Consider the following 27,245-nt stretch of genomic DNA (forward strand, 5'->3'; position numbering starts at 1 on the left):
ACAGTATTGTGTCAAATTTGTTAATTTAAAGAGAAAACAATAAATTAAGAAAACATAATTTAAAAAATTTCAGAAATTTAAAATTCATTGTATTATAAACTTAAATTGTTTTGTTATAATGAATAAAATTCATTGGATCATGTTTATTAAATAAACTAAATTTCGTAAATTAATAAATACATTTTTTTTTTATTATGGGATGCTAAATTTTTATCAATAATGACATGTTGTTATTTTATATTAATGTAAGAGAAATACAATCCAAATTATAATTTTACAGTGCATTATCATGTTTCATATTTCTACAATTAGTTTCAGAATAAGTATATTTAGAAGAATTAAAACCAAAGATATTAAATTGTTTAAAAATTTAATTTATTAATATACGTAATTGGAAAGTTTTCATTTATGTTTCCAGTAAGTTGAATTAAGAATAACCTCATTATTAAGATGGATGAAAATTTTATGAACCTTTTAAGTTCGATATTTATTAATTATTAATTTAAATAATTATAGTTTATATTTTGATTATTACAATCAAGCGATTTTTCTGAATATTGTTTTTGGATAATTTTTAATGTCAGTATAATGGTAAATGTTTTAAACATAATTTTGCTTTAGGATACAATTCTATTTATTTGTTTTAATGTTTAATTCTGACAAAAATTATTTAAACTGTGATAAATTTATTCTATTATTATTATTATTATTATTAACTATTCTATTATTTATTCTCAACCGTTCCCTTTGAACAGCTCAGATGAAGCCCTGCAAGTTTTAAACTATTTGTTCTTTTTTTGACCGCAACCCTGACCATCTTCTTATATTTAAATCTTTACGGTCAACTATATATATATATATACATATAAAATTTATTCTGATTTAGTAAATTTGATTAAATTATAAAAGCTTTTTTTTATATAGAAAATAAAATTTCTGATGAAATTTTTATATCTTATAAACCTTATGTTTATTTCTCATTTTGAAAATACCCCCATAGAGCACATGTTCTAAGAGGGCAATACTTATTGCTTAAAAATAGAAAAATGAGTTTATCGGATTTTCATTAATTTTCAAACTATGAAGCAATTACTTCGCAAATGAACTTTTTGCTTATTTATTTCTAATTAAAAAAAAAACTTAATATTAGGGATTCTTCATTGTTTTTGCATAACCCTTCTTATGATGTATCATATCAATGCCTAGATGGTTCGTTAGAATTATTATAGTATATAAATATGAATTATGTTTTAACTAATTCTATAAATAATGCTATCGTCCCGATGTAAACATAGGGAAAGATAACTTGATCATCACAAAAGCGTTCAGTAAATGAATTATCAAAACTCATCAGCATAAAATATGTGAACTCCTTTGGTTCCATGAAGCTAAGGTTAAAAAAAATAATAATACATTAAAATAAGACTGGTTATGTAAATCACATGATATTTTCTCGATTGTACAACTTATGACTTAGTAAAGTTGTTGGTCCACTTACCAATCAAGTCATTGAATGGAACTTGCACTGTTCTATTGTCAAGTCTCTGGTCTAGTGTGCCAAGCTAGTTTTATAAGGGAAAAAAACAAAGTGGTTTGTTCAGTAATTTTGTGCTTCATTATTTTCTGATTAATATGGTGTAAATATTTCATATATATTCATATGTAAATGTTTCATAATTGATGAAAGAAAGGCTAAATTCGTATTATAACTTATATCTATTGATCAGTGTTATAAATTAATGAATTATTGAATAATACATAAAAAAAAAAAATTTGAATATTTATTTTTATATATTTGCAAAATGCATATAGTGCAACTCTAGTGCTGAATAATTTTCATGTATCGGACCAAAACAAAATACAGCAAATTTAATTTAATTTAACTATCCATCTTTGATAAAGGTAATTAGAATTATTTAGTTATAAAATAGTATATAATGTGTAATTAAGAATAACATCAAATTGATAGTACATTTAGCTTCATTATTAGCCAAGTATATATTCATCTTTAACTTGATGTCGTTTTAATGTAATAAAATTATTTATGATAGCAACAAAAACAAATCTGTATGTGCATCATTAGTAATCATAAATAAAACAATCTATTGAGAGATTATAATTTATCAGTAATTAAAGTATTAACATCAGTTGCTTCTGTGTACATGAAGTTGACATAAAAAACAATTTGATTATCTGCTGTTATGTTTTAGCCAAGAAGTAATAAATGACCTAAATAAACAATTTTTTTACTTAATAATTTTAGTACAAATACATTATTTGTATATAAATAAATATTTTATTTAAAACTATTTATTTTTTTATTTTTTAAATAACAAAATTAGAATCTGTGTACTTAAAGAACTTTTTTGTACATTTTAAGAATATTATCTGAAACACATAATATAACGTAGTTTTTATTAATTATTTAAATATATGCTATTACTTAAATGGATTAGTTATTACTTTACATAAATTAATTAATAAAGATCATAAAATTTTTTACAGTGGTTCATTAAAAGAAAATAAATTAAAAAGGAATACAAACTATTTAAATTTAAAAATTAACTCCAAACATATTTACTAAGATAAAATAATTCTTTACATTTAAAATAATTGGACTAAAAAAAAATATTTCCGTATAAAATCATATTTTTTAAGGTTATTATAATTTATATAAATTTCTTTTGATCTGTATTTCACTTTATACTGTAAGCAAATTATTGTAATATACATTTTATATTAATTTTATAATAGGTTTATAATTAATTTATAAAACTTATGATTTTATAGTTTTAGTAAAGTTTTTAGCTTGTAGAATATAATTTTTTTTTTTTAGTTTCTCCTTTAGTGTTCTACAAATTTGATATATTTTCTTATGATATACACATAAGTCATATTATTTTGCTTTTAGTTCATTTGAAAAAAAACAACAGTATATTTGATTTGATTTTTAATATTATTTTTTTAAACAAAATATATTTTTCGAGAAAAAAATTTGGATGAAAATAGTTAACGAAAACACTGCTTAGAATGTCTAATAAAATTCTTAAAATGTATTGCATATATTTTCTTTTTTTTTTTTTCTTGACATGACAATTATTATTACGTTATTATTTATCATATTATGGAAAAAAAATAATTTAGATTGAATAATATTAACGTAATTAAACTATGCTGGTTTAATATGATACATACATTAAGATTTTTGACTATAATATTCGATGTCTAATGGTTACATGGTTTATTAGTTGATTGGATACAAACTTAGGTTTGTAATTGTAACTAAGGTTTGTGAATCATATTAAGATATACTGATAGTACTTCATTACAATTTTATTATTGTTTCCACAACGCTCCATCCTAACGAAACTTCCTTAGGTACAATCTACAAGGATTAACAATTATTCTACTAAAACAGATGACATAAAAAAAAAAAATGAGGATGTTGCCTAACATTCTCTACTCAGCATATAGTTCCATAATTAATTACTTCTATAATCTCATAATACAAGACATTAAATTCAGGATTGTATTATATTTATGAAGTTTTAACGTTTTTTTGTTGTAAATATTTTTTTTAATGACTGGTGCATAAATGTTGAAAATTATAATATGAAGTCCTGCATTACGGAAATGTTAAGCAATACCTATATTTTTATTATTGGAAAATAATTATTAATAATTGCAGATCGTTCCTGAGGATAGTATTAAGTAACATTTATTTCTCTTTAATGACCTCTCTAACAACCAAACTGATATGTGTGAAATACATAAGAGAATACAGATACATTGTGACCTAACCATTATAGTGGTTACGGGCACTCATTCCTTAGGTACCGACCGAGGGAGCCAACAATTCTCTACCCCTAATGGGCCGTATTGTGTGCGGGTGTTGTGTTCGCACGGCGGCTTGAAAGGTACCGCCACTTTTCAAGTACCCTCCAGTGGTACTAAGAGCTCCTCCATTGTGCTCTGCGGCTAAGAGATAGCAATCATCTGGCGTAGGAGCTACGTCAACTTTTCTGCCTTCCAGTTTTACGCCTGATGGACTTTTTCACCTTTTTTCTTGTGATTTTTCACTCGTGGTTTTGAAAGAGGTTTTCTTTTCATCTTTCCCTCTTTTTGTATATAGTAGAATTGGTTTTTATTGTTAAGAGACAGGTGGCTGTACATCTTGAACATCCCCAGTTAAATCGAATATTGTTATGTATGTTACAAAAATCTCTAAAATTATTTCCAAAGGTATGTTGTTATATTTTGCCATGATGATCCACTGGCCAACATTTAAACAAGCCACTGAAACGATAAAACTGCGTTCGATGCAGACTTTTTCAACATTTAGGTACCAGGAAAACTTTCCAAATAATTTATTCGTGTCCGTAAAATTCCAAATTTCTTTTTGTGCCAAATCCTTACTATATATAATTCTCCATGTTCCTTTTAGTTTCGCTTGTAAAATTGTCCTTAACTACCTTACTACCGTCTGGATACATATCCATACTGACAAATTAAAACTTGTCAAGATAATTTCCCTGCATGTAGTAAACGAAATATCAGAATGAAGATAATATTCCTCCATGGAGAATATTAAATAGATTAACCAGTATGACAATCTAAAGAAGAGACTTTAAAATTATTTTATTATTATTATTTATTAATATAAACTCTCCTCTCCCTAATTAATTTATTACAATCTCTGAAGAATCTGAACAGAAAATGACATCGAAATGCAGTCGTTAGTTAAGTGTTACAAATGTGTAGCTTGTCATTATAATAGTTTGATACATTTTTGGCACATGCATAAATCTGGAATTTTGTTTTCCTGCTGATTATAGCATAAATAAACTTAACTAGGTGTAAATTCCCTAATTGGTGATAAGGGTCGTTTAGATGGTTTTTCTACAATGCCTTTTCTTAAAATATTTTTACTTTCACTAAAACTTATTATAATATATTACGTATAAAATGCAACAATATTGCAATTAACGAACCCTTCATTTACCTCAAGTCTTACTAAAAAAAACAAAAAACAATGTAATATTCACACATTTATTAAAATAAAACATTCATAAAAACAGCAATAGAATTCAAGATTATATAACACGATTATAATCTCTCTAAAATCAAACAAATATACAATGTACATAATAAAGATTATTTTCCAGACGAAAATTATTATCTATTTTCCTTGAAATCCACCTTATTAACGATACATTAACATTATGTCGAATGATTTATAATCACTATTTTAATCGCTTCTTTTCCATACTATTTGAAATTTTATTGCATATTTTTGGAAAAAATTCTATTAAGTATATATTATTATCTGAACCTAAGATGTACTTTTAACTAAAATATTATCTAAGGAATTTTGGACAGCTATAGGTTCCATATGCGGGATGTTTTTAATTCTTGAAAAGTTATAGCTAAAGAAAAGCTTTAAGTGATACCGTGAATTGTATTTCTCTTGGTTAATAAATTATCAATTACCTTAAACACCTGATGCATAATCGAAGATAAACTTGTCTGCTGCTTATTTTCTGCCATCCGGATTTCTCTCTTGTTTCTCCGCGCCTATTAAACTTCTATCGGTTGATATGGGTTTTGTCATCGATGACACTGACATGGAGTATTCACCCTGCCTTCGAATACAGAAAGTATTCCACCGATATGAAAGAAAGAAATTGGGACTCCCGCTAATCCTGTTAGGTGCACACCGGTGCAAGGCCGCGTTGGGAGGCAGCCTAGCGTGTAATTGCAGGGGCTCCCATCTGCCAGTATTGTGTACCTTTTATTTAAATACATCCCCCACTCCCACGAATCCCTAATCTCGGTTGGAGGATCTATTGATACAGGGCAAGGCCTGGAGGCCACAAAGAGCACGCTACGGTTTTTGCATTCCCTTAGGAAACCTCCTAGACAAAGATGGCCTTAAGACGCAGAGAGGTACCCCCTGGGGCTAAAGAACCCGCCCAACCAATGGTGACATTGATTTTTTTTTTTTCAAATTTGTTCGAGAGTAAACAGCCGATTGTCTAATCAATGTATAGGACCACCTCAGATGTTCTGACAGGGTTTATTGTACAAATATGTTATAATTGATTCCCTCCACTCCATTCTTATATTTTCCTTGGGAAAGCGACAGATACTGTTTCATTAAATTTCATTCCGTTTATATTATGTACTAAATATGATTGATATTACCAAAATCGAATGTCATTTTATCATGAGATAATTTAAAAAAAAATCAAAATATGAGTAATAATAATATTAATTAATAAATATCAATTGTGATATTATTAATATATAAATTAATAATTTATTAATCAATAAATTAATAAGATATTAATTGTGTACTTGTGTAATTGTCTTTTTAACAATTTTACTTGTTATGAAATTAATTATTTCATTGTAAGTTTCAAATGCCAATTAATTTATTAAAAGGGACGATATCTACAATTATAAATCGTTAAATATATGACTTTCTATGCTGATTAGTTGTTTACTACGATACTTGTTGCAATATAACATCAATTTGCTTTTCTTTGTAACCTCATATGTTTGAGTTTATAAAACATTTATTAAGAACGTTAATAATCAATGAGATAAATTAAAACTAAACCAAGATTTTATCAGTTTGTAAAAAAAACCTACTTAAAGAATACTAATTATTATTATACACATTTTATCAACGGCGTAATCCTTCCTTTTGATTCGGTTAACATTTTTTAAAAAATATTTATAGCCTATCAAACTTCATGAATAATAAAGTTTTATTCATTCCTTCAGTTATTTAGAAAATTATGATGTAATTTAATTATGGAATTATATTGTAACAGTTCTTTTAATTATAAGAGTATATATCCCAGTTATTTAATTTAGGTCAGAATAATGAGATGAATCAAAGTATGAATTCCATAATCTGTTAAATTTTTTGAAAAATGGACGGCGAAGCCCGAAATTGTAATCAAATTCTCTAATGAAGATGTTTTTTTAGACTATAAATATCTGAAATAATATTTACAAACAAGTAAAATTACTGATAAATATTTTTTCAAAAATTTAACAGATTTGAAAAAATTGATTTATATGTTTTACAAGTTTACTTGGAATGTTGATTCATATGTTTTACAAGTTTACTTGCTCACGACCAAAAGATAATTGTAGAAAATTTTACCTCTGTTTACTTATACTTACCTTTCTTATACTATTTATGTTTATTATTTATTACTTAATTTATTTGATTTTTATAATTCTTAAATATTATTTTTGTCATAATATTAAAAAAAAATATGTTTTATTATATTTCAGATTGGGTGGGGGGATGGCTAGTAGTTATCTCAAAGGGACAGGTATGCAGCCAATGCACCACCAGTATCATGGCCCTGTCCCAACCCTACCAGCACCCTTCGGTATCGCCCATCACCTCGACTCACCCATACCCTACCCTCAAGGTAAATACATATTATTTTTTTATTTATATATTATATTTTTTAATAAATAAAACTTTCAATATAAAATAGTTTTAAGAAGTGTCTTATCAATTACCATTTTAGTTGTAATCTATATAATTTTAATTTGTAGTAAAATCTACTTTAAAAATTTGTACCTTTGTACACTGATTCCCGTTTCACAACGATAATTTTTTTTCTGTAGTAAAGTTGATTTTTAAGTAACAAATATATGTTATTCATGTCTTATTTAAGTAGCTTTGATTCCTTAATTATAGTTTTATCATTTTAGGTGGAGGATTTGTGGTAATCTCTTGATTTTAGTTAACATAAAATTATTACAGTTGGATTTTAATTTATTAAATAGTAATGATCCGATTAAAAATGTATACAAGTTTAAAATATTTAAGTCATATTATTTTTAAAAATATAAGATTTACTAATCGTTTATATTAAATAAAATAAATTATATGATCTTTTTTAATTTCATATTAGTTTGTAATAAAAATAAAAAAAAATAAAAAAATAAAAAGTTCTTAAAACATGAGGAACCAATTCTTCAATTTCATTTTCTTTAAATTAATTTTAAACAGATATTTAAAAAGAGCTTTTATGAGCTCCAAATATATATATATTTATTATTATAATTTTTATGAAGGAGGAATGATCTGAAAAATTATCACGTATGCTCTTACTTTCTTTAGCTTATAAAGTTAAAAAAAATTATATCAGAGATTGTGCTAAATACAATTTAATCGCTGAGCCTGCGAGTCAATGCTAAACCTATAATCTCATCAATTATAGTAATCCCTTTATACAACCACGAAGAGAAAATTTGATCGGTAAATGAGTTTTGTTTTCTTCCGGAACCTCAAAACAAGGTTTACAGAGTTCGCTGTCGTACTTTTTCTGTCAGTAGCTTCTTTGACTTCTTGTAGTCTATTTCGTTTTCCGTTACCGTTGAGGTTAGTATTTTTTAGTATTGTTTTTTTGTGAGGTGAAATTATAAGATATTGTGAGTATATAAACTTACATTTTAATATTTTAGATACTAGATTTGCGAAATATTAAAATATTTGTTCATACGAACATTTTAATTTAAATTTTCTTTTATTAATTCTAATTACTAGTTTATTAATTATAAACCCAATAAATTTTACTTAGTTGAACGGTACTTTATTATAACTTATGAGTGACCGAGCGGTATTTGTAATAGTATAGTAATTGAAAGATTAATTAATTTCTTCTGTATGTATTTAATTTATGTTTTAAATAAAAGAAAAAACATATCTCCATGCAAATCTTTCAGTGTAAAAAGTCATTACTTCTGTAGAAACTATTTCGACCGATCTAAACAAAACTCAATTCCTTACAAGAATAGAATCATTAATTTGTAGAAACAGTATATAATTCTAAATTCTATACTTTGTAAATATAATTAAAACACATTTCATTTAATTTCATTTTTTTCAATTTAATTTTTTGTTGAAATATAATTAAATTCGTTTCTCTGCAATTTACAGGTTAATCAGCAAATAAATATTTTTTTAGCACATTTAATCTATTTGGGGACCCATACTAACTTATTCTTAAAATAGATACAATTTTAAATGTGGTAACGATTAAGTAATAAAAATTGAATTGTCTTAATAAAAAAATTCTGTACGAATCTAAAGCTCGAAAATGTTTTTGTTTGTTGTTAAAGTTCTAACAAATAAAAGTAATAAAATAAATATTTAAAGTTGATATAATTGAATTGCTTTTTATAAATTAATATATTCGTTTATATTTGTCAATGTTTCTTTAACTAATTATTTAAATTCATGTATATAAAGATAATAAACGTATTAAAATCTAGTTTGTTTTTTTTACTTCTAGAACAAAAATATCTGTTATCCAAAGTAATAATTTTAATTAAGAAGGAACCTTGCTGCTAATGTCAAAGAATTGCTTGATAAATTTTACACTTGTATTGCATTTGTACTAACGGATTTTGTTTTTTTATGATTATCTCAGTAAAACATATAATTATTATAGCCTAGAATCTTTTATTTCAACCAAAGTAGTGTCATGATGTTGTGTCATTTTTTCTTTTGGGAGAGCTTTGTTGCTAGGTCGTAATTAAATTACTTAGTTCCTTGAACTACGTCCGGTTCTGAAGAAATCTGTTAAACTACTTTGTTGAAATTGCCGTACTATTTCCGAACTTAAGTTAACGTTATTTTTCTTAATACGTCTTGTTGTGTATAAGGTTTTTTTTTTTTAATTGACTTAAAACTAAATCCAGTAATTTTGGTGGAAATAGTTAAGTGTAGAGAAATTAAGAGTAATTTAAAAATGTATGATGCATATCTGATATCGGATCTACAAAATTAAATTGTTTTTATTTATTTATTTTGTTTCAAAATATTTTGTCATATTAACATTTTAAAAATCATGATATAATTATGAGATTCGAGGCAACCGGTCATAAAACATATTAAGTGAAAAAAACGTTTCGTTATATGAAATTGTTCGTTAATTAAAAGTGTTACCTTAAATTAAGTCACTTACTATAACTTAATACTAACATAATTCTTTTTAAAATATAAACATTCTTTCAAAACATGATTAAATTAGCCCTAACCAATCAGATAATAATAATTAACCCTTCAATTTAAAATAAATAGTTTACGGCCAAATACCTCATATATTCTTTTCATAAATAGCAAACTTTGTATTATATTTTTAATTCTTAAATTTATTTTACTTTTTTTTTACTAATAAGAATGTAATAAGAATGACTGGTTTATGATATATAAACTAACTTACAGATTTTGAGTGAGTGATAATTAATTTTTTTCAGTCTCAGTAAGTCTTATAAGATTTTCCATCTTTTCCCTATGTGCTTGCTTGCCTATTTGAATCAATTGCTGGATTTTTATGTCCCTTTTTTCTTTATTTAGGAAAATGAATGGACTCTGATTCAAAGGAAAGCGTTCCGTCGATTGCATTTCCGACCTAAGGAAAAATGATTCTTCCAGTATTTAATCTTATGTTAAAACAATTGATATGATATAAACTATTTTGCGAAGTCAAAATTACTTACAGTTAAGAAGCCCTTTCTGACTGAGTAGTAGTAGATAGTATGCGTAGTATGCGCCCTGAAATTAGATGAGGGATGAAACGGGGTTAACCGATTATGGGATCCCATGAGTATAGATTCATAACTGCCCTCAGGCTATTGGCATGTGTTAGTAGACTCATGCCTCAGGGCTAAATATCATATCTGTTTGTGTTTCCTAACAACTGTCAAACTGTTTCGGGGGCTTGTGACGTTTCTATACCAAACAACCTTCCAGCTGTCATGGGGTCATTTAACGTTTGAGGTGTACCAGTGTCGTTAATAGTTCTTTATGAATGGGAATACAGTGTACAGTGTATATATTTATTAAAGATACAATTTTACTAAAACGTTGGTGGACAAAAAAAAAAATTAAAATCAGCCTGTATTGATTATAAAAGGATTATTTGGAATATATATTTTCTAGATTATTTACAATAAAAAAAAGTATATTTGATTATTTTATAAATTGACCCGATTTATGATAATAAAATCACTCTTTTTTTAATGAATTATTGATTGGATTTTAAGTAATAAAAATTCAACTGTAGTTGATAAAATAAGTGAATTTCGAGGCCCTGTAATAACTAATTCTGAGGCTCGATTACTGATCATATATAAATTAAATTACCAGATTTCTGTTTTTGTAAAATATAAGGATCGAGTTTTCCACGTAATAATCTCTTGCCCCAAAAGAAATACAGGATATATTATTTACATATTAGATATTTACGTGCTGACAAATAAGCAGATTATGGCGAGAAATAAATTTGAATGCAGATTTCGGTGTTTTTAATGATTTTTTTGTTATATTTATCAAAATTGTTGTTACCATTTTTATTTATTTATTTTTTGTTTTTATGTCAATACAGATTGGATGATTTATTCAACCATGGGAAACGCTTCTAATAACAATCGGCGTAAGAATGGTAGGTATCTAAGTTTTGCTGTGGGAAGATAAAGGTATCAAAATAAGGGTGATAAAACCACTATACCAACAACTGCCATCTAACTACCAGGATTATAGAGTCAAACTACAAATTCGCTGTAGATTGCCTTTTAAAAAACGACAAATTTAATATGAATAATTTGGTTGTTCTTTTAGTTAGTATTGCTCTTTTTTCATTTTTTTTTTTTTTTTAGAGCATTTTTTCATTGTTGCAAAATCAGATTTATTTAATCGAGAATCTAAACACTGTATATAAGCTCGTGGATTTCGTTCAGTATTCAGATTAATAGTGTTGGAGAATAATCATTATTAGTGTTTGTTTTAATTATGAGACTAATAAATTAAAATAAAAACTATCGCGTTATGAATTTGTCATGACCGAACCGAAATCGACCCCTAGTGTCAGACATGCAAATTTCGGCGCAGGGCCGCAAATAGACGTACAAATAAACAGAAAGCTATCCAGGGTGTTGACAAAAATAACGACGTACAGGCGGTCGGTGATGGAAGATGCGCAATTAGACAAACACCAACAAGTGTGTTTGCCGAAGCCCCCAGTTGGGCTATCCATAATGTGATAATATTGACACTCGCCTCCTAAGTGGCAGTCCGTGTTCCCTCCAATTACTGTTCCCACGTACCGCCCTCAGCTCTAGGCTATGCCGTTGGGGTTGTTTCGCTCCAATAGTTTGCCCTGGCCACAAAATTCTTCAAATATACACTGTGTGCACTTCGGCAACTAAACATCAGGTATTTAAAAATGCTTGAAATAGTTCATACAATATTATAAATATATTCACATATATTTACTATTGTTTCTGAAAAATAATAATAATAATTACTCAAAAAAGTGTTACTAATTGAGAGCTAGAAGGGGTGTGTACCATCCATATTATGGACTATACATTTATAGTAAAAAATATAAATTTAATTTTAACAAAACTAAGATAATTTGTTTTTTAAATTATCTGAGGTGTTTAGAATTATTGCTATTTCTACTCCATTTATATTAGCTTTTCAAACAATTTAATAATCATTTCAATGCCATTTGAATGTATAGCTTCCAATAATTTTAAAAACTGTTTTATTTACCATGGGACTCAAAACTGTAAAAAATACTGCTAAAACACGGGTACTATTTTCCATTCCGTATCTTAGCTAGTAATGATCCCATTAAGACGATTCGAATGTTTTGGGGTAGCTGAATTAGCCCTAAAACTGGAGTTATCCAAATAAAATATACTTTTCACAAATTTTTCCTGATGAATAGCTTACAACAATCGAAAATTTTAGGATTAATGGCTAGGATGTTAAATTTAATTTCTATGTTTATTTTATATTTTTTGCTTTACTTGAAATTGTTGAATAGAATTAAATTATGTAGGATAAAAAGAAAGAAGCGCTTGACGATGGTAGCGTACTCAGGTATTATGGAATATGACATGGATTGGCTTACTAACACCGGTATACACCTAACCTGTTTATCATTTTCTATTCCGGCTCTGATTTCACGCCAGTAAAGGACACAAAAAAAATCCCACTACCCACTGTTGTTTGTGTGAAGGACTTGGATGACATATGAAAAGAGATGCTCAACACTGTTAGAAGATGCAAGGAGATACCGACTGTATCCTGACAAAGAGTCCTTTAGGCGAAAGAGGGACAAGACCAAGATGGAAGCAGCCGATTTCTGTAGAAGCCGGGGGTCTTCGGGTGACACGGCCAATCAGCTTTATCTTCTGGCGCCCCCTTCTCGGGTTTCACCTCCTTTCAAACTGTTTGCTTTCAAAAACACCAAATGTGCTAATCTCGGTCCTATCCATTAGAACAGACACAAATGGCCGACCCGTAAGATTTGTTTGTTTGGGTTCACCATATCTAATATTAATATCGGTAATCTGGGTATTGTATGAGCCAAATTACCGACATTAGAAGAGATTTATTTCTGGGATATTTTAAACTTGTTTAATCTATTTTTTTAAGTTTTCAATATTTCAACTTTTACAGATCTCAAACCTTCAGAACGACTATGATTTGAATGTTGCTTCGAGTTAATTAAAATACATCAATGGTTTACATTTAATTGTCTGTCTCTGATAAAATTAATATTCAAAAAAAGGTGAGAACTCGTGTTGCAATCTAATTTGGACGATCATAAATAGGTTTATATTTTGAAATGTGAAGGTTATTAGCAAAAAATTAGATAAGTTTTGAGGAAAAAATTCATCAGGAATATTTACTATGATTAGCCTCTTCTAATGTCAAATTAATATTGATTACATTTAAGTATATTTGTACAGTCCTGAATTTTAGTAAAAAAAATTAAAAAAAGGAAAACAAATGAGACGACTTGACTAGATTTTAACTTCCTAGGAAGTTCATATAATTAGATCAAATTAACTTGAAAAAAACAAACTTATTTTTTGTAAAAATAAAGAATAATTGAATAAAGGGATATATTATTGTGCCAATTATGAAATACATAAAATTGAAAATGTATATTTCAAAGGGATTTTATTATTTTTGTATTTCCTAAAATACGTAAAAACGCTTCGCATCAGTTAAAAAGGAATCAGAAATACCTTATAGTATGTCCAAATCTTTTAAAATTTGACATTTAAAAAATAATTATATCATTGTATTACTCCAAATCGTAAAGATATTTTATAATTATTGTTTGACAATTATAGGAAGTATATATGAGAGACAGACAGACAGAGTAGGCGATAATAGCGCGACAGTATCGCTAGTTGCAGATGTATCAGATGGGGCTGAGGGAGGCAGCTGCACGACACCCTTATATTTCTATCCCCCGTTAATTCCTCCATTGTGCTCGGCCCACCCCTACGTACGGGAGCCACCCCCTACGGCCAGGATACAAAAGTTAATTTATAACTCTGTCTACTTTCCTCCACCATCTTCCAACTGTATCCATTTTCCCTCCGGTCGCTGTTTTTGGTTGGAGGAAATTCGAGAATTGTGCTTTCTGTATAATAATAAAGTGTAGCCCTGTCTATTCATATTCTCAAATGGCGGACTATGTATTCTTTCCTTGTAGTATGAGAGGCCGACAATTTTTTAATTATCTTTTGAAATAATTTTATAGTTATGGAATATTGCGTAATTATAATATTTGATATTAAATATGAATTCATGTTTATTTAATAATTATTTAGAAAACAAAACTAAATTGTTTTTCTCGGGTTTTATGGATGTGACTTTGACAGAATTTTATATAAACAGTTAAAGAATTACTTAAATAATTGTATAAAAAGTTACAGCTGTTTGAAATGTTGATTGTTTGTTTACTATTTATTAAATTTATATTACTGGATAATTTAACTATGGGTCATTTTATTAACGTTTAAAAGAATATTGCAAAATTAGGTTGAAAATAAATTCACTGCCAGCAGCTTTAACAGAAACCATTCAAAAAATTACACATATGAAAATATGCCTCTGATGTAAGCAATAGATCTTAACGAATGCAAATCAAGTATAAATACTATATTATAACATTTTTAAGAAAGTTATTAACTATGCGGACATAGTTTTCAGTAAAATTGATTAAAAATAAAAACTTTTTTATCATTTGGATGATCAGTTTTTAAAAAATTACTAATTTAAAATATTGGCGTTACAAAATACCAACATTTTTTCCTGTTATTTATTTTTATACTTAAGCTATTAGGGTGTAATAAGTATTTTATGATATCTTAGTATTTTTTAAATAATTTAATTTAATATAAACTATCAGGATCCCCAAATCAAAAGAAAGATTATCGCATATGTTGTGATAAACACTAATACAATTGCACTTTCGATATCGATATTTTCATTATAGAATTTAAATATGCCATCCCATCTACGCCTTGAATTGTTCCTATCACTTAAATAATGCCATTATAGATATTCATTCATTATCCTGACTAAAAGCTTAAGCTGTCTACTTCAATCGCTTCGATGATATAACATGCTATAAATATATTTACGAGGTGCTTCCGTCGTTCCGCGTTGTGTAACTGTCTCCGTCCTCAAGTCTACACATTTATTTATTTATTTACTTTTCTGCGCTAAATATTAATTTTAATGGGGTAGTAGTATAACTTGTAAAATGTTGACTGATGGTATGCATTGTTTGACAAAAATTACTGGGGTTCCCTACCTCTTTAATTCTGCTCGAATTCCGTGTTGTAGATATTTGATGCCACTTATAAGTACCATATTTTATCTAACACTTCAGTTGTCTCCGATTCTAATTGTGTTAGATCATATTTTAATATTCCACATAAACATTATGATATTAATTCTTGGTTTTAGTGTTAAAGTGCACAATAATTTAAATGTTTATGAGGTGATCTCTGTCTTATCACAAAAGGTCCAAATGATGTGAAAGGGTTACCTGAGTGTAATGAGGTATTTTTTTTTTCAATTTGTTTATTTCAAAAACAAACCGAATGAGTAGTGGAAAAGTTTTAGAAATTTTTTAAAAATGTTTTTCTATTGGTTTATTCGACTATTTCCAAGTTACTATTTTAGTTAGCCCCTATCTAAATCCTCTCAAAGTAGCTTTTAAGGATAGATAAAAGATAATTAAATTCAGTCCTTGAGTGAGTAGCCCGGTGGATTGGTTTAGTATCTGTCATCCGTCACGCCTTCCTCTCACTGAGAATACCACCCACAAATAAAAACTTAACTGGCCCTATAATCTAGAATATATAATGAAACAAAATCAGAATGGGCCCTCTTGTTACTATGGAAAACTTTTTTATTTTTTTTTTTTCTTAAGGCGACTTATAAAATTAGGTATGGGTGTAGTATAAATAAAAATAAATAAAGTTCAAAAAACCATTGATATGATAATAAATAAATTATTTTAATAACAATTTTTTTTAAATTATGTAAGTTCTATTTATATAATCTGCAGTTTCTTTACTCTTAATTTATTTTTATTCAAAATTTAATAATAAATACAATTTTAGATACTAAACATATGACTCATCTGTCCTGAATTAAATTATTAAGTTTATATTTGACATAAACTTCAACCTACAGTTCAGCAGTCCATTTTCACTGTAACAATTTCATATCATTACAACAATAAGATATTATGACTGTTTATTTAAGTTGGCTCAAAACCAAACCTAACTGATACTCAGTTCTACTTACAATTTATAGTAAAAACTGTTGATTAAGTACAACAAATAACAATTTCAACTTAGGCAAACAACTAATGGGAAACATAGGTTTGATCTTAAGAGATGCGTCAGTTTTCTGTCAATGTTGTCAGTTCCTGTCAACTATCACATAAAACCTGGTACTACGACTGTCACGACAGCATATGCTATCAGTTTATATGATGAAGATTCAATGCCACCTATTAAATATCGTCATGAAGGGATGGAGGGAAATCCTGACGTCTCGCCGAAATTCCCAACACTCCTTTTCAAATTTTCTTGTTTTGTTTTCTTCTCTGGTGTTTAGGACCTCTCCTGTCAGTTATTTATGATTTACACACTCTTCTTTAATATTGCCACCTGGGCAAACCGGTTGGCCGAGGAGTATAAAAGCAAGCTGTCCAATTTATTAATAGTAGGGCTATTTTTACTGTTATATATATTCATTTTTATTATAGCCTCACAACTGCTTATTTATGGGCGTTAGCGAAATTTTTCTTTTGATCTCCGGACATTCCTACCGTTCCTTGAAACTTTTTACTGTTCCCAGATCATTCCGGCCGGCTCCTTCCTTATCGTAAATCGTCAGTATAAGGTTCAAACAGTAGCTGCATCGATCCTTTTTAGTGATGACACTTCATTACTGTAGGTTTTTTTTTTAACACATATATCACAATTTTTATAAGGATACAGTATGTGTGATTGGTAACAATTGTCAGACATCGGAGAAAGCTAACTATGTTGTTGAAAGATGAGTCTAGAAAAGTTTATTATCTACAAAAAAACTTTTGATTGCCTATTTTTTTTCTGAAAACATACATAATTAGAATGAGGTGCTATTAGCGTAATATTTTCTGGAGGAACATTATCTCTTCAAATCAAATATTTCACGCTTTAAACTGCATAATGTTAGTGTATTTTTTGCGAATATCTTAAATGGTCCTTTAGTATAATTTTTAATAATGATTATCCCTAATTTCAATTTTGCCTCATTTATGGAGAAAAAGTAGGACTCCGGAGATCCTGGCACTTCTTTCTCAACCGCGTCATATGTTAAAAAGATTAGATCCAAACTATATAAGCGCGACTTTGAATAAGAACCATTTTTCACAGTGATGGGTTTTTCGCACGGCACATGACACATATGTGTCACTTCAAATTTATTTTGGTGTATTCATCGATATTTCATGATAAACAATGGTGTGATGTTAGTCACAAGAGATGACACTCTAGAGGTTGTTCAAAATTTAGATTACAATAAACTTTTATACCGTTGTCAGGATATATATCTACGGGTGTCCAACTGGCGTTTATTAATAGAGCGGATCGATATGACGGTGACTACAGCGGAGGAGATAGATGTATCATTGGTAATTCATGAATCAGAGAGAGCAGCTGGCTCGGTTCCCATCAGCCTTCGCTAATCCTTCAACAACAACACCCCCCAAAACAATCGCTACCCCCGCCCATTGTCAGCGTCCCTCCGCTGTCGCCGCAGTAAAAACCCGCCGGGGATTGTCACCGTCCCAGAAAGGAACTCTTTAAACAGGAGACCCCACAGGAAAAAACTCACGCCTTATTTTTTTTTTCTTCTTCTTTTCCTTTACACAAAGGAGAAGAGATTCGAACTTTTGCGAAGGGTCTCTGCCAGTTTTGACGTTTGACGTAGTCTGTCAAGGAAGAACTCTACTGCTTTGAAACATTTTTTTTATTCCGATAATGGTTAAACATCTATAAAATTAACCGGTCATCTTATAAAATCCTAGGAGGACAACTGGAGAATAAGATTCAATCAAAATAGAAAACTGAAGTATAAAACCATTAATCATTCTTTCTTAGCCGACGGTATCAGTTAAAATTAAGTCATTTATATGATTTTAGACGTCGCAATGGGAGGAGTACCAGAGGTGTAACTCCATCCCCATTATTTAAAGTTCCAATCAGAGTACATTAATTAAAAATAAAATAAATTTTATAACTCCGAAGACTACCCAGATTGTTAGCCTGATATGGAATTTTTAAATTATTTTTACATGTCATGTAATTACTTTGGTTTTTTTTTAATTATCAACCGTCCGCCATTATTAGTTGTATTAATAGCTTGGATAATTATAAAATATGAAATAATTTAATAGTTTACTAAAGAAGAAAATAAATCTTTTTTTGTGGTAGTCTTAACGATAGCCAGGACCTATGTTCTGAAAAAGCTATGATTACTAATCCAAAGTAGACCGTACTTGAAAATTACTTAAACCATCTTAAAAACTATATTATTTTTTATAATTATATACCTGAGTTAGCTTACGTGAAACGTTAATAGAATTCGATCCTGTTATACAATTCTTAAAAGGTTTCACTCAATTTTAAAAATATATAATGAAGAAGTTAAGGTTGAGAAATTATTGATTTTTTTTTCATTGCATAACGAGATACATTCAGCGTAGGGCTCTTTGTCACGTAACGTTGATAAGGTAGGCTTTGAGAAAGTCACGGTACAATAAAAATCTAATAATAAATCCTGTTTTTATTTGACTACGTAAATTATTTAACTTTAATATTAACAAAGTTTACTTATTTATTTTTAACGTATAATTTGTCCCTTGGAATTATAAACAATTAGTTTTTGATACTATGAGAAAGTCACGGGTATATTAAAAATTTAATAATACATCCTGTTTTTATTTTGAAATTTATTTGACTACGTAAATTATTTAACTTTAATATTAACAAAGTTTACTTATAATTTGTCCCTTAGAATTATAAACATTTAGTTTTTGATAGGTCTGTTTATAATTTACGCCCTCTTTATATTATAACTATTATTACACTGTCTTCTTTCTTTGTTCTTGTGGGCCAGTCAATCAAGCTATTAAACAACGTAAGCTGTCTGTGGTTAGTAGTGATTCTAAACCTCTTTGAAATAAAAAAGAAAGAAAAAAAAAAGAAAGTCTGGAGTCTAAATCAGAAGGGAGGGAAGAGCTCGGTGTACTGCGGGTGTTGCTGGAAGGGCCTGGAACTTATAATCCTCTTTTAGCGAGATTTACATATTAATGCTCCTCAGTCCGCCCTGTCTCTCCCTATGCCCTTTTCTCAAAAGCTTACACTTGTAAGGAATATACTCGGAGGAGGGGAATACATACTTCATTTTCCACGGGTAAATAATAATTTAAAGGATTTTTCTCTCGGAAGATTTCTTGTACCGGTCGATTAATGAAGACAGAACTTACTTTTATAATTTTCTATGCCCACTTCATAATTACTCAAGTGCCGTAGTCTTTTAATTTTGGAATTTTAAATATGTTCTCAATGGATTTTTTTATAGTTTTGTTAATTTTTTTTCGAATATAGTATCTTTTTTATTTTTTTAATCTGTGAACGATAGAAATACAAATAAGAGATAATTGTGGTCAACCGTTTAAAATAAATTATAGGAATAAACAGTAATAGCGGTCTAGAGATAGTGACATGAGGGGACCTTAGTAATGGCGACCCTTGCAAACAACCCTATTCATCATTGCGTTGCCTCTTGGCTTAGAGAAACCTCCAACTTAATTCAGTGGTCTTACATCACGCAAGCGATTAGCAACTGTGTGCGCATTGCAACATGTACAAAGGTCGATAGAGTAGGTACTTGTAGTAATTTATTGTAGATTTTTCTAGTTTGGTATCATAATAACTAACCTTATAACTAACGTAACTAGCTACATTCGTGTATGGTTGTAGAAAGTTCTGGTTTGACGGACATTAAAAAAAAAAATCCTTAACAATCGATTGTACTTGTCTTGTCATTCTGTATTTTGTCTTTATTACTTTTCAGCGTTGATTAGTACGGTAACTTTTCTACGTTTCCCTCCGAATATCTTCCCAAGTAATAAAATATCCCGTCTGAATTAGAAAAATTATCCGTATCAGAGTATTTTTTATGTTGTCTTAAATCTCCATCAAGTAGTTTCTATAAATATTTTAAATATTGTAACATTCGTTTTATTTACTCACGTAGATCCGCGCCGTCTCATTACATCATTAAATATAACCAATAGTACATATCAATAATAAAATAAAACTGCTCTTGCATGAAAAATGCCATGCCATGATTGCATTACTTTGACAAGCCGATCTATAACATATAATAGATAAGATACGGCATAAATAAACTAGACACAGGTCTTGATAGGACAGTAAGCCGAACACCCACGAGCCGGCAATCAAGACTGCCATTGTCGGATATTTTTAGAGCGCTCCCGACAGTAGCCAGAGAGGAGAGATCCTGGAGGGGGACCGGCCATGTTGCCCAGGACCGGTCCTCCCCTAATTCCTATAAATACCCGGACACCGGCCCGCCATCTTGTCATCCTATAGCCTTAACTCCATAAATATATATCATTCCTTAACGGATAATCATTGCTTCAAAAACAAAAGGCCTACGCTCAACATCCATTTTGTCCTTTTTCCTCAGACGCTTACTTTGTCTAAGGGTTGCTTTATCTCTTTCAGTGCGCTGGCTAGGACAATGGGTTAATTTTCTTTTCAAGTCTATTGTATGTGAATAAGGTAGTGTTGGAATTCGAAATCAAGAAGATCTCCGACGATGTCGAATTCGTATTATTTAAATTTGCTTCCTCATTATAAGTAGGGAAGCTTTATATTTTAAATACTAATTATGTTTAACGAAAAGCCAGCAGGTTAAAGGATTATTTGAGCCTATCCTATAAATATTGTTTTCAAACTTTTCACCAAGTTGCCATAAGTGAATTTGTGACTATATAATTTCTACCATTATCTGATATACAACAGATCCCTCGTCTAACTTCTTTTTAAATTTCTAACAAAAAAAAAATACAAATAAAAAACCAGTATTTTAAATTAATTATTGCGAATAATAGTTAATGCTATATATACATATTTTTCCTACTCAACCACATTCGAATATGAGCTAAGTTCGGAATTTAATTATTCTTCATTACTCCGGTTGAAAATTATAGTCGTGAAACAATGAAAACAATTTTTTTTAGTTGAGGTAACTAAACGATACAAAAATCAATCATCTTTTACTTGCAATAGTGGCGAAAGGGGGGGACATAAAACTAGTCAGTTCTAAAGGAAACATTACATGGGAAGTTGTAATCTGATGTAGTTCTGTAATAAAATTTTGAAAGGTTTTCTTCTCGTGATCGGTTTCGGACTTACAACACTTGTCTCTTAACAGGTTATATGTGCCGTTGTGTTAGTAACTATTTAATTCTATTGTTGAATGAGTTCCTATATCATTAAAATTACTGATTACTCTCCATTTATTATATATTATATATTATAAATATAAACAATTTCAGGAGTATTGATTATAAAAAAAGCCTCCCGAACTGAATTATTTTTATGTTAGCGTCAGTTGTGATTAACACGATTATTGTTTATGCGATCATAAACTGTATAATGAAAAATAATGTAACCTACTTCATCTATACATGCAATTACTCCAATTAACAAATCATATTTTTATACTCTTTTTTTTTTTTTAATAGCTGTCCAGTTTAAACAAAAAACTAGAAACCTCTAATAAGAATATTATATCGCTCTTTAACCATGTTGTTTGTCCCATTGTTTACATTTGTACAGTTTTCTTTCGTCGAGTTCCCTTTGGCCTTTGGTGTATTTATATTATTGGCTCGAGAGATAAGAACTCCTTCAGTACATTACCCATCTCGTTGAGGTAGACATCACTTCTAACACCATGCGTGTCTTTCCAGGTATGAACCCAAGAAAGCAAAGACGAGAGCGAACGACGTTCACAAGGGCCCAACTGGACGTCCTGGAAGCCCTCTTCGCCAAGACGAGGTACCCTGACATCTTCATGAGAGAAGAAGTCGCCCTCAAGATCAACCTACCAGAATCCAGGGTTCAGGTAAGGATCTAATCCTAACTACATATATTTTATACAAACCTAATATTAAGAAGTAATTCCATAACCGAGGCCAATCTGATTAGTAATAATCCTATAGAACTTAACGGAGTCAAAGTTAAGCCTTTTAAAGGCTATTTTGAAACAATGGAATATTTAATTGGTCAGTTAAACGTTTCGTAATTACGAAATAAACAAAACTAATATTGTGTTGCTTTTGAAATTAGGTACGGTTTAGTTTAAGCTATAATCGGATTGTAAAATAACAACTAATTTTTTTAAATCGTTTTTAGCTAAACGAAGGATTACAATATTCAATTTTAAAAATTTCATAAGCTGGTTAATTTATAGATTTTTCACATTTAATATTATTATTCACATGAATAATTATAGGTAAATGTACTAACAGATTCATTCATTTGAACTACATTAATTTTATGAGTACAATTATTAATTTATCAGTTTAGTATTTACTGAATTTCAAAATTCATAGAAAAAATTCAATGAACAATAATTAAACAATATAATATCATATAATAAAACAATAAGTAAATTAATCAATAATCATATAATAATCAATAAGTATTTGCATATAAAATAAATTATATCAACAGATAAGACACATAAGAATTTTTTTTTAATTCACATTGGGTTTTTTTGTTTTATTTAAGAAAAGGTAATAATTCAAAATGTAATAGACCGAAAAATAATATCTGTTAACAATTCATGGTCAAAATTACAAACATTATTTGAAATTATAATAATAAAATTTAATGATTTATTAAAAAATTTAAATAGTTGATCTATAGTTTAAATTGATTTTTAAGACTAAAAGTACAGAAGAATGAAATTATATTAAACGCTCCTCACATTTGATGCATTGTTATTAATTTTTTTGAAAAATAATCGAAATTCAATTAAATTAAATTATTAGAAGATATTTTGTGCTAAAAGAAAGAATTTAAAAAAATCAAAATTTTCAAGATTTGGCTAGTTATTGAGTTATATTTTATGTAAAAATATAAATAAAAAATTATTCATTGTTATGTGTTGATTGAATTCTGTTATCGGGATCAAAGTTCTCTTAAGTAAAATGATTTCTTATCGTAACATATTTCTACGGTCAAACTCCTAATCTCCCTGTAAACAAATCTTTAAGTCTACCTTTATATATAAAATCAATTATTTGTAAATTTATTTTTTGCTTAAAGGGGGGATGTATTTTTATCTCTTTTCATTGAAATGATTTATGGACCGGTTTTATGTAAAAAAAATAATAATGCATGAGACGGCAAAAGCTGATATAGATATATGAATGAATTAAAAATCTATATTAGCATCGTTATTTTATTTAATTATTTTAAAGCATTCATACAATTAATTGTGCGCCTTTGTTACAATTACGAGAGAATAAAATCATTGGTTAATTACTGAAAAAGACAATAATTTTATTTTGTAATTATCTTTGATTTCACGAGGTAGTTATGATATTATAAGATGAGAGTATCTGAATTAAATAATCGAATCATTACATAAAATTTAAAAAAACTAATATAAATGAAACAAAAAAGTAGATGTTTATCATTAAGTCGGGAAAAAAAATTGTGGTAAAACATTTTTCAAAATGCTTGTACTCAAATGAACGCTATTCAAAAAGGTCATTTTACGAAAAATGTTAAGAAAAAAGGCAAATTTCGGAGCATGAAAATTAATTTTTATCAAAAAAATATTTAATTAACTTCTTGAGTGCATTTACTTTGAATGCTTTTAAATATATTGATTTTCTTGGGATTGATGGGTTTTAAGAGAGCAAAAAATTATTTCTTTTCAAAAACTTGATTGATATATTTCAATACATATAGTTTGCTTACAAATCTTTTGCGCTCAACAGCTCATATAATTATATAACCGATAAATCAATGCTTAATTAACAAATTTTGCAAGATATAAATTTGTGATCGTTCTAATTCACTAATACTATACTTTAAGGAACAATAATTTGAAAAATCCAGTCTTCGTACGTACTTCGTTACGTCAAGCTCCGTTCGTTTCAAAATCCTGTTGGATAAAAATACCTGAACTCCCCTTTTTTAGCCTTTATTTTATCTATAAATTCTTTTGTATTATGTTCACTAAATTCAATTGTGTTTTATTTAGTTTATTTTTAATGGTTTTATTTCTTACAAAAATTCATTTTTTTTTTTTCGACCTGTGTAACTTTCAATGTTCTTTGGGTAAAGTTGTTCCCGGTAGAAATTAGTTGACGATGTAAAATATTGAGAAACTTTATGTCAAAAATGTTAAATTTTTACTTCCATTTCTTAGTCCAATTCATACTAGATCTTAAAATAATTATTTCGCTTCTTAAAAATAAAATTATATTTTCTATATTCCATATTATTTAAATTTTAACTCAGTTACTTTAAAGCTTATAGATAATGTGCTGATTTACTAGAATTTATATTGCAGAAAGATTGTTTTTTTTTTTAAGTTTTTCTAAAGGCCGATAACGGTCAGGTAAACACAGGAAGCGACCATTGTGCCCTGCTTTCATCCACTACCAGACTGGTTATTTATTTAGGACACCTAGCCTGATGTTTCTATATAGGCTTTCTGCTATACAGATACGAACACCGTGTAATTCAGGGGCCATGAAATAACAAGGAACATACAATCCTGGTTTGTGTTGGTTGGCCTGTCTGGTTAGGAAGTTCTGTAAACACTGTCCTGTCTGGGACTTCTATGCAGGTAGAATTACGAGTTCGCTGTTACTGGAAGGTTCACAGTTGGTCTTGTACAGATGCGAAAAAAAATTCTTTCTGCAACAATTTGATAGATGACTCGTGTAAATCTAAGGTTTCCGTTCTGTACTAATTTGTTGTGTTAATATTAAATTTTGTTTTTGCTTTCTCCCGAAACACATTAGTTACTATGCCCATTAAAAAAATATTTTTAAAGTCCTTTTTCTCGTACCCTTCAATATATAAAAATATGTTTTAAATTCCTGTAAAATAGCAAGATTTAAACCTGTACGTTGGATTGTGCGTTGTTCGTGAATTATTCACACCATAAAGGTACATTAAGAATTATTTATTCATTAAAAATTGTAAAATATATAATTTAATCAATGCTATTGCGACTTTTAATACTTCTTTAGAGTTCAAAGGTAAATTACAGGGTTTACTTTGTTTTTTACGATATGGATAATTTATTATTCGGCTCTAATATTGTACACTTTAAATAAACTATTTAATTTGTATAATATTACACCCTAGATTTTTTTTTAATACACTGTCCCTTCCTGTTTCCTTTTGAAGTTCCAGTGTTGCCGCCTCCAGGTACCTCCTGGTAGCCTCAATACTTTCTAGGAAGTAGCACTGGGTTTGGGTTTGTTTTGTACAGTTCTTGGGGTCGTGGGGTTAGTTGGTCGAGTCTTCTATTGTTTGAGATGTTAATTGGAGCGTAATTGTCAGTTTCTGATTAAACATAGAGGGTTTACGGATTTGAGCGTTATTTGATTTTGAAGTATTTGTAGTTTCTTCCGCTGATAGATCTAATTGGAATGCATTAAAAATCAAGTTTTCAGCTTTATGATTAATCCTTGAAATCCTTAGTCGTGTCGGTTCTAAAATACGCTCTTGTAATTACATAATTACTAGCTCCAATTAAGGTAATGTATTAAACTAATGATAAACAATGCAATATTTTATGATCTTAATATCTGTTATCTAATGGAGTATCTGATCGTTTAATCAATAGGCCTAAGAACAAAAGCTAAAACATGCTTCGCCCCTCGAGAACAGACAATGGAACAAAGCCACTGGGCTCTAGAAAGATTTAAAAGTAAATCCTTTTCAAGAAAATAGGGGGCTTAGGGAATGAGTAATGGAGTACAGATAAGGGGATGCTATCAGGTCGATTGACCTCATTACAACAAGTGGGGTCTCTTCCAATTAGCCTAACGAGTGCAGGTACCATTCATCTCCTGATTGGAGCGTAAAGGGGCGTTTGTTTATATCTGTTGGAATCTTTTCGATGGAATCCGCCTGGGCAGAGTTTTAATTAGCCTGTTAGTGCGCCGTCAGAGTTCTTCAAAGCCGTCAAAACAAAAAAAAATACTTTGACGTTGACAAAGCCCATCATTGAGCAACATTTCCCGCTTAACTAAAGGCAGCCGTTTAATTAAAATGCGCGTGAATAATAAACCCAAAAATTCAGGTCGAGACCAAGCATACCGAATCAGTTCCCGCTTTTGTTAGTGGAATAAATAGTGCGTAGTAATCGAATCGTTTCATACTTCCTATAGGAGCTAGCTTTTATTTATTTAATAAATAAATATCATATTGCATACTGATTACCGTAATTTCATGTAGGTTTTTAAATAATCTAAAACAAATTTTTTATATCTAATTAGTGCATCAAACAGGATTTAGAAGTGTATTATGGCGTAATCGGATTATTATATTTGGGAGATGAGATCACTAACCGCTGAAAAAATAGAAGTGATTTTCAAAAGGATTTTGGGTATAGATAGGTTATATCGCTCATCTTCAATATATAAGTTTGGTAATTTTTTTGAAACACTGACCATTCCAAGGTATAAAAATAAAGCTTCCTCTAGGGTTCGTCGTTTCCACTTCCATTTAGAAAAAACCTCTACAGTCATATA

At 29.0% G+C, this 27,245-nt stretch overlaps 1 protein-coding gene across 4 annotated transcripts in view; it reads left to right on the forward strand.

Moving 5' to 3' along the window:
- The window catches only part of LOC106692608 (homeobox protein OTX2-A), a 269,018-nt gene that overhangs the window by 239,318 nt on the left and 2,455 nt on the right, over window positions 1-27,245 (forward strand). For 3 of the 4 annotated variants that reach the window (XM_067053160.1, XM_014438657.2, XM_067053158.1), the window contains 3 exons: window positions 7,312-7,454; window positions 11,427-11,483; window positions 22,425-22,579. In XM_067053160.1, the coding sequence (XP_066909261.1) occupies window positions 7,325-7,454; window positions 11,427-11,483; window positions 22,425-22,579 (342 nt within the window). In that variant the 5' untranslated portion in view covers window positions 7,312-7,324. The remainder of the gene's footprint in view (window positions 1-7,311; window positions 7,455-11,426; window positions 11,484-22,424; window positions 22,580-27,245) is intronic. The other variant, XM_067053159.1, reaches the window with a different exon arrangement.

The sequence above is a fragment of the Halyomorpha halys genome, unplaced genomic scaffold (genome assembly GCF_000696795.3).
Source record: "Halyomorpha halys isolate HHAL.00 unplaced genomic scaffold, Hhal_1.1 Scaffold64.1, whole genome shotgun sequence".
In the NCBI taxonomy this organism is placed as follows: Eukaryota; Metazoa; Arthropoda; class Insecta; order Hemiptera; family Pentatomidae; genus Halyomorpha; species Halyomorpha halys.